At 33.0% G+C, this 8705-nt stretch overlaps 2 protein-coding genes across 6 annotated transcripts; one reads left to right on the top strand and one right to left on the bottom strand.

The window, feature by feature from the left end:
* Positions 1–167: 167 nt before the first annotated feature.
* On the top strand, positions 168–1949 carry LOC112714554 (uncharacterized protein At4g28440-like). The gene is made up of 2 exons (XM_025766173.2): positions 168–650; positions 1447–1949. The coding sequence occupies exons 1-2, from the start codon at positions 401–403 to the stop codon at positions 1635–1637; spliced, it is 441 nt and encodes a 146-aa protein (XP_025621958.1). The 5' UTR covers positions 168–400; the 3' UTR covers positions 1638–1949.
* Positions 1950–2551: 602 nt separating this feature from the next.
* LOC112714553 (protein NUCLEAR FUSION DEFECTIVE 6, mitochondrial) lies at positions 2552–5435 on the bottom strand. 5 transcript variants are annotated; one of them, XM_072205655.1, is made up of 5 exons: positions 5142–5410; positions 4898–5019; positions 3392–4042; positions 2973–3019; positions 2552–2796 (listed from the first exon to the last, which is right to left on the bottom strand). In XM_072205655.1, the coding sequence occupies exons 1-3, from the start codon at positions 5291–5293 to the stop codon at positions 4023–4025; spliced, it is 294 nt and encodes a 97-aa protein (XP_072061756.1). In that variant the 5' UTR covers positions 5294–5410; the 3' UTR covers positions 2552–2796; positions 2973–3019; positions 3392–4022. The 5 variants fall into 5 exon arrangements, with proteins under 5 accessions (XP_072061756.1, XP_072061755.1, XP_025621956.1 ...); XM_072205654.1 differs by having other exon boundaries at positions 3392–3461; positions 5142–5405; XM_025766171.3 differs by lacking the exon at positions 3392–4042 and having other exon boundaries at positions 5142–5414.
* Between the last annotated feature and the right edge of the window lie 3270 nt (positions 5436–8705).

Raw genomic sequence — 8705 nt, 5'->3', positions numbered from 1 at the left:
TTATTTAAGAAGAACTAAATATAAAAGATAAAAATTCAATGATAATTACCTTGATATAAAGTTGATAATTAAAAATTGTTAAATAATAATTTAATTAAATCTGTGAAATTATTATAAATTAAGTGTACTTAAATTTCTACCAATATAGAACTATTGTGGTAAAGATTTAGCAAGTTAGCATGAAGATGGAAGAATGGAAAGACTTATAGATAAGTCACGCGACACTTGAGGATTGGTTGAGAAACGACGTGTCACTTGGATTCCAACAAATAAAAAAAGTGATTAATACAAAGAAGTGCAATGGACGGCTTTGTAAATGATCCATTAACTTGGGAGCTAAGGCAGACACAGATAGGGCTTGCTTTTTGATCATTGATCGATCCTTCAGAATCTGAAATCAATGGAAGAAGGAAGTGACAGCAGCAAACACAACAACAAGAAGCCAACCAAGAGAAAACCAGTGTTCACCAAAGTGGATCAGCTCAAACCTGGTACCACCGGTCACACCTTGGTCGCTAATGTTTTATCTTCAAACACTGTTCTACACAAAGGAAGACCCACCCCTCCCTCTGTTCGCCCCACTCTCATCGCCGAGTGCCTCATCGGCGACGAAACCGGCACCATCATCTTCACCGCTCGCAATCAACAAGGTCTTCATTTCACTACCCCCACCTGTCTTTGTCATCCTTTTTGTTCACTTTAATTCAATTTCGGATCTTTTTACTTCCCCGTTTTTAAAAATAGAAACTTTCTATCTGGGCACTGTTTTATCTCTATGATTTTTACAGTTTCTACTTTGGAAATGGGATCTGCATTGTATTTATTTGTACCGTGTTATGGGAGACTGCATTTGGGACCTTGGAATCAATCTGCTTAGAAATTAGATCACAATCCATTTAGTCCCTGAGAAATCAAAATGGCTTACAGTCTTTGATAATTGAAAATGTTACTCCTGGAAACTATATTGGTTTGGGTTTTGAATTAATTGGATTAGATGGATGTAGATTAGTAGGCTCACGAGTCATGACTCAATTTGCCATCCCTAGTATAACTTGTTCTACCCAAGGATGTGAACATTAAAGATGGTATCCTGATCAAACAGTTTCTGGGACTGTCTGATGATAAATGAGTGATGATATATATGATAACAAGTGATAAAAATGTGATGCACATGAACATTGTATAAAAAAATTTAATCTTCTTCTCCCCATTCTCATTCTTTTCTTCATTCACAAAGAAATCCTAATTAGTAATTGGTTTTTGTTCTTTGCTGAGGCCATACTGCATATCTGTATAAGGATTTTACATTATGGAATGCCCTTCTTATATATCATTATATTTCGGATATCCTCACTTGATGGGTAACATGGTTAAAATTTCTTATATGAAAACCGGAACCTTAGTGTGTCAGTTATTTATTATGTCCCGGTTGTTGTTTCTGTGCAGTTGACTTAATGAAGGCCGGAACCACCGTAATTCTTCGTAATGCAAAGATTGACATGTTCAAGGGTTCAATGAGGCTAGCTGTTGACAAATGGGGCCGGATCGAGGTAACTGAACCAGCGAAATTCACAGTGAAAGAAGATAACAACCTCTCTTTGGTTGAATATGAATTGGTGAATGTGGTTGAAGAATAATTCCCATAGAAGAATGCAAAAGGAAAGCTATATGGTTTGATCTATGGTGCAATGGATACTGTGAACGGTGAAACTTAACTGGTGATGGATGGATGGATTGGTATACTTCCTCACTTTAATTTGCCGGCATTTTCCTTTCAACACGCTTGACATCATTTAGGGTAAAAGTTCATGGCACTTGAACAATCTTGTGTGCCAAGCTATATAGATTTGCTACTATCTCTATCAGCAACTGTATCCAATGAACTTAAAAGAGAAGTATCTTATCGTGTTAATATAATCATCGATATATTGCATTGGACTTGCGAACGATGTTTATGCTTCAATTAATTAGTTATGTTCCTGCCTCAACTAAGAACATAGTTATTCAAAACGAAAAAAAAAAACTTCTATGAGGAGATTTGTAGAATAATAAAGTATGGACTTAATTCTTGTTAAATTTATAATTTTTATGATATTCAAGGGTAATAATATTCTCATTTTAGACTAGCTTGATTCATAACTATTAAAATTTTTGGAGTTTAAAACAATCGGGTGATGATCTCAGAAAAACAATTATATCAAGACATTTGAGGTATACATACGATGGAATCATAGAGCTTCCTATATAGATGGTATTGTAGTGTTTTAACTATTGGACCATGCTAATATGATCCTAATCGGATAAACATAAACCTGGTAGAGGTAGAGTATATCTAAGAAGGGTAAATAGAAAAACAAATATAGGATGTCAAGAACCACATTTCGTGAAGGTTAAGCAAGATCACACTAGTGAAGGCCATTTTTATGGTTTTCTTATTTCATTAGTTTGCGTGTATATTAAGCAAACTTTGATGTGCTCCACGTTGTTCGGCGTTTCATTTGATTGCATTACGCTGGACTAGTTACCCAAGTCTGGGTAAGCCTTGCTTGTATTACAAGGTTGGAAAAAAATTTTATTGTAAATTGCACTTAGAAAGTGTTTCAACAATGTTGAAATAATAGAATAATAATAATCATACCTAAGTCATGATACCAGCTCTGGATGCTTTACAGTTTTAAGTCTTGGGTGTTCTCACAATCAACCAGAAGAAAATCCTCTAAGCATGTCTAACAATGTAAACTGAAATCCATGCAAAGTACGAGCAATGCACCGCATCCAAACACAACAATCATCCATCTAGAATTGAAAAACAAAAGAACTTGAGAAATTCAAATATATTTGCTTTCATAGTCAATCACAACCAGAAAGGTCAATATGATCCATAATCCAAGTTTTACAAAATCATTTATATCCAAAACATAAACCTATGGATTAAGGCAAAGCACAGTAAATGGAAAATGAAGAAACATTACACGTCAAGGTCCCCAAGCCTAAAGCCCAACAGCAAATGATCACGACCCTAAACAAGAAAACAGCCAGGTCAAAATGAAGAGTTGCAAAAGAAGAAAGAAAAATCTACTTCTACCAATCTGTTAATGCAAAAAGTACGAATTGAATGTTGTATCTATTATTATTTCTATTCAGTTAGAAAGGGAAGTAAAATCACAAACATCGGGTTTTTAACACATTATTCAGTTATGTTATCTGGGATCTTGCTTAAGATAATTAAACAGTTTCTTAATCATGATAACTCAAATTTTTGTGGGAATGGTTAGCAGACAAATTAGTCTTAGTTTAAAACTGCAATATCATAATGGATAAACTATGGTTTTAGACAAACGGGAATAAAAGTGAATTTCAAATCTGAAAAAAAAAAAAAAAGTTTGACCACCTTTTCTAGTTGCATCTACATTTAACTTTGCTCGAACCCTCTGTCAATCATCATACATCATCATTGCAATCTGAGTGAATACAATCAATCAGTGTGATTTTTGTAGAATTATCTCTAGTGAATGTTGATTCATAATGGAGGTGAAGTTTAAATCAAATTCTATGCCATAGATCTCTTTGCATGATCACACAATATCACCAATGAATATAGCACATAATATTAAAAGCCTAACAATTAACACATCAGCAGCCAGAAAAAATTGAAAGGAATTATATTATTTTGTGTAAACAATCCATATAATAACAAACTAAAATCAGAACGAAAATGAAACAGAGTGCACTAAATAAGTAAACATAATAAACCATAATAACTTTTCCAAGACAGATAGAGACAGCGGGAGATGCTCAATAAATCAAAATGAAGCACCTTTGTTACTGCTTACAAGAATTCGCTCCAGACCAATTATAATTCAGGGAAACTACCACGCATACTGTTAAGTTGTTCAATATATCATTCCACATTCAATTTAAAAATCTCATCCTCTAAAAAACCTATGGAAGACATGTTCTCAATGCTTCAAAACCCAAAATTTGAAATAAATCCATGTGACACCATCTTTGATGCTTGATCTTCATCTAGTCTTCTCTTGCCCTACAAAGGGGAAAAAATGCACACCTTTACTTTGAGAGCAAGAGAGAGCCTATTTTTCCTCTAGAGAAATAGAAGAAATGTTTGAAAAGCAAAAATATTTGTTCATATCCACCTACATTTTTCATCTTCAAAGGCTGATTCACACAAAAATTCTATCTTCGTATAAAAGGGGTACAAATAAGAAAAAACAAGAGAAGACGAAAGATTTTGTAACAAGTGAACATTTTTTTGTAAAAGAGAAGATGTTTACATTTTGTTTCTAAAAATTTTATATATTTAGCACACCATAAAGTTATTAGCTTATTCCAGATTCACTTTTTACTATTTCTGACAACATAGCAAAATCAAGGAGGTGAAGGTACCGTATTATAAGTTTATAACAAGCCTAACTTTTCAATTTTCATAGTATGTCACAAAATCAATTTTCAGGACAAGTAGAACTACTTATGCCACACTGGGATTTTAGCAATGAGTACATATAATAGTCTTCAGCTTTGTAAAGCCAAAAATCTTTTAGCCCCTACATTCTACAATAAAAATTTCTTCACCAAATGAAAGATGAAACGACACTTGAAAAAACTCGATGACCCAGCTAGTATAGAGTTTGGTATGATTTAGGAAAGCATATCAAAATTCTGGGAGTTTAGCTTCACAGCAAGCATCATTCAACAACCATTGACATGTCCAATAAAAATACAAATCCACAACCAACATTTGTATAATCAACAACATTATATTTCGAAAAAAAAAAGAAAAAAAAATCATAGCTTGTGTAATGAAGAACTGAACAATACAATGAAACAAACAAACAGCCACAACATCAGCATCAAGAAGTGGAGAGCGTAGAGGGAATACCTTCAGGGGTCCAACCATAAGAGTGGCGAGATACAGAAAGCATGGAAGTGAGCAATGCCGAAGCAGTGGCAGTGTGGTAAGGAAGCATCGATTCCACGCAGCTACTCAACTCCACTGGCGACCTAAAAAGTAACCGTAATTCCACAAAATAATTAAACTAATTGTGTAAAGCAATCAGGATTAGGGTTTTGATGTAATTCAACATAAAGTGGGTGAGGTCTTGGAATCAATTGATTGGTGTTACCTGAAAATGCGGTTAGAGAGTGAGCTTTGCTTCGGGACACGAAACAGCGGTTCGGTGGGCCTTACTCTAGCTCCGGCAGCTAATCTCGCCGTCCCGGAAGTTCGAGAGGCGGCGGAGCGCAGAAATGACCTGGCGGCTGACGCGGTGGACATCGTGTTCTACAGAGGCTCTTTAGCATGAACGAGCTACGATGGGGTTTTGTTTTGTTTTCTGGGGTTTTTCTTTTTCTTTTTTTTTTTTTCTTTCGATGAGTTATAGGCTTGGGTTTTACTTGGGCCCAAATTCTTAAGAGCTATATATATTTTGTATGTGATGACTAATATGTACACAGTGTAATAACGGGTAAGGTTAAAATTAATTTAAATTATAATAATTTAATTAATAAAACATAATATATTATATATTTAAAATATTTTTTTAATTTATTATTAAGTATAGTAATTTTAATATAATTATTAATCATTTTTATTAATTTATTTTTTTAATAAATTAGACATATATACTTAATATCAAATTAAATAACTTAGTAATATTTAAACTTATCAATAAATATTATATATTATTTTATTGTGAAGTAAAAATATATAAAAATTAGCTCAATATGAATAATAGTAAATTAGTAGAAAATTTGAATGCACAAATTTTTTTAATAAACAATAAATAATTTAAAAATCACTAAAAAATAACTCAATACTCTTTTTTTATGTCGACAAAATATGTACCTAAAATATTATTATGATCATTTTAATATTCTCAAAATGTAAATATGAAATAAGAATGTATTACCAATTAGCGTCTAAATTTTTTTAATTTTTTTAATTGATAGTAATAAATTTTAATAAATTTGACTAAGAGATTTAAAAATTATCTTTTCATTATAAGCTCTAAAAAATTTCTCTATATACCACATTCATCGTACAGTTATCTTTCAAATGTCCGTGATCTTGCAACAGTATTCGTAGACCATCTTTACTCTTGATAATACAACATATTAAGGATAGAGAGTAATAGTGTACAAGAGCAGTGTGCAAAACTGCATTGCTGTCTTTCTTGATTAGTTACTAGTGTCTTTCTTGATAAGTGTTGAGCTTCAATAGTCACCATATATATATATATAACAAACTTGGCTTAGCAAGTGAGTAATTCTGAAATGAAATGAAACTTGATTACTCTCCTTACAAGTCTTTGTCTCTGTTTTAATTTTCCTTTTCCTTTCAAACCTATCACTGCTCTTTCTCATAGAGTTGAGCTTACTATGCTTTTTTTCTTTCTCTGAATCTTTTATGGTATCAAGAGCCTATTTCTTAGTTTCAGCTCCACAATGGAAATCATTCTTTCTGATTCAACAAAGAAGACCTTCTTCCCAATTGTTGAAAAACTAAATGAAGATAACTATTCTACATGAAGGTACCTTGCAATTCTCACTATTGAGAGTCTTGATCTTGAAAATCATCTCGATCCCTCCAAGATTCCTGAGCAGTTTACAACTGATGCTACCAAGAAAATGATAATAGAATATGAAGAATACAAAACCTGGCGCCAAAGAGATAGAACCCTCATAACATGGCTCGTTGCTTCTATGGCTAATTGCTTCAAGAAAAAAGTGATTCATCTCTCAAGATTTTCTGAAGTATGAGCGAAGATTGATGATTACTTTTAGGCAGCCTCCTTTGCTTGCATTCAAAGTCTCAAAAGTCAATTGAGATTGTGTAAGAAAATAGGTTCCGCTGCTGATTACTTGTCCAAAATTAGAAGAATTGTTGACGCTTTTTTTGCTGTGGGATATGAAGTGCCAGAAGATGATCATCTTCAGGCTATTATTGAGGGTCTTTCTGAAGAATATACAGTGTATATTTCTTCTGTAACAGCAAAGAGCGGGTCTTTTAGGATTGTAGAAGTTGAAGCATTTTTGCTTTCCCATGAAGAAATGCTTGAACGCTTCAAGAAACCAACCTCTGGCATGCCTATAGCCCATTATGTGTCCTTCTCAGAATTTTGATCCCAACAGAGGTAATACTTTTAGAAGAGGACGTGGAGGTAGAAATAATAGAGGAGGAGGCAGATTTGGATACAACAATAATAACACAAAAATGCAGTGTCAACTATGTGGAAGGATGGGTCATGTGGTATGAAACTGCTATCATAGGGTTGATCAGTCTTTCAATCATAATTCTGGAAACCCTAACTTATCTTCTCAGCCTCCCTACCTTAATGCTCAACCTCCACCACCCCCTTCAAGTTTCCATCAACCAATTGCATATCTCACAGGCTCTTCCTCCTTCATAAACGATGCTGCCTGACTTGCAAATTCTGGTGCGAGCCATCACTTGACCCCCGATCCATCTAATTTGCTAACTTTCACTACGAGCAACAATGACTCCGATCAAGTGTATGTAGGCAATGGGTCAGGTATTGCCATTCAAAACTATGGTTCTTCAATTTTGCATGATTCATATGCTAATGTTACTTTTCGATTACAAAATTTACTCTATGTAAAGGATTACCATGTGTTCATAACACGCAGTGGAAGAAAAAAAGTAATCCTTAAAGATCTATTCTGTGCTTAAATTTTATTCCAATAATATAATATATAGTAGATAAGATCTAAATACCTGTATGTACGCTAGTAAAAATCACTTTTCTCCTTCGATGGTACGAAGGCGCTATGCGTATCCACACCGAGACCAACTTTTGCTGTCAACTCCTTAACCAATGGACATTTAAATTGAGAAACCTCTTACAACTCTTTGCACACCATAAAATTCTTCTCCAAGAATTAGGCTCACATATATTTATATGTGTAGAGATAAAGGAATAAAACTCTTGTTATTCTATTTTCTTTCTCATATTCCTCTACTCTTGGCATACATATATATAGTATGAGATTTGTTACTGATTTTAAATTTGAATCTCAATTTAAATTTAAATCATATCTTAAAATTCTAAATCTGAATCCTACAAGTTTATGAATCAAATTATAACTAAATTTGAAACAGAATCAGTTAGGATCTCATCCAAATTTAAAATTCAAATTTAGAAATAGAATAACTAATTATTCTCAAATCTCACATAATATTCTCAATTATCATACTATTATTATATTCTTGGTGCTAGCAAAGAATATAATAATATTTTATTTGAATTAATATAATTATTTATTTGATCAAATCAAAATAATAATTAAATAATTCTACAGCAAAGATTAGAACACTCATTAGTGTGTGACCCTATAACTTCAATACTAAGCGGGTAGTAAATTAGTCATACTAAATTTACTAATCAAGGTTGGTGTCTAACAACATTCCTCAACGACCTGATAGTTTGAAGTAATCTATTTTTACTAAGAACCTCAGAAGAATAAAGTATAATTCCTTCCATCTTTCCAGCTCTTGGTTAGCCCTTAGAGTATGGTTTAATTGTCAAACTCTAACTTGTTACTATTATTATAATGAACTATGAATGACCTAAGAAACTTATTTCTTCATTCATTCAATCTCCTTGGCCAAGGTTTTATTCATCTCATTCATTATAATTATAGAGCTCAAACTCTTTACCGAGAGTTGA

Source organism: Arachis hypogaea, chromosome 10, assembly GCF_003086295.3.
Source record: "Arachis hypogaea cultivar Tifrunner chromosome 10, arahy.Tifrunner.gnm2.J5K5, whole genome shotgun sequence".
NCBI classification, from domain to species: domain Eukaryota; kingdom Viridiplantae; phylum Streptophyta; class Magnoliopsida; order Fabales; family Fabaceae; genus Arachis; species Arachis hypogaea.
Note: the sequence above shows the minus strand (reverse complement) of the source record. Positions and strands in the feature narration are given on the sequence as shown.

What these genes read in the sequence shown, in the direction of transcription:
- LOC112714554 (XM_025766173.2), top strand. Translation starts at nt 401, where the DNA reads ATGGAAGAAGGAAGTGACAGCAGCAAACACAACAACAAGAAGCCAACC. An exon ending in CACCGCTCGCAATCAACAAG is followed by an intron (nt 651 to 1,446) that starts GTCTTCATTTCA and finishes GTTTCTGTGCAG; the next exon opens with TTGACTTAATGAAGGCCGGA.
- LOC112714553 (XM_072205655.1), bottom strand. Translation starts at nt 5,293, where the DNA reads ATGTCCACCGCGTCAGCCGCCAGGTCATTTCTGCGCTCCGCCGCCTCT. An exon ending in CTCTCTAACCGCATTTTCAG is followed by an intron (nt 5,020 to 5,141) that starts GTAACACCAATC and finishes GTTACTTTTTAG; the next exon opens with GTCGCCAGTGGAGTTGAGTA. An exon ending in TTATGGTTGGACCCCTGAAG is followed by an intron (nt 4,043 to 4,897) that starts GTATTCCCTCTA and finishes TCCCCTTTGTAG; the next exon opens with GGCAAGAGAAGACTAGATGA.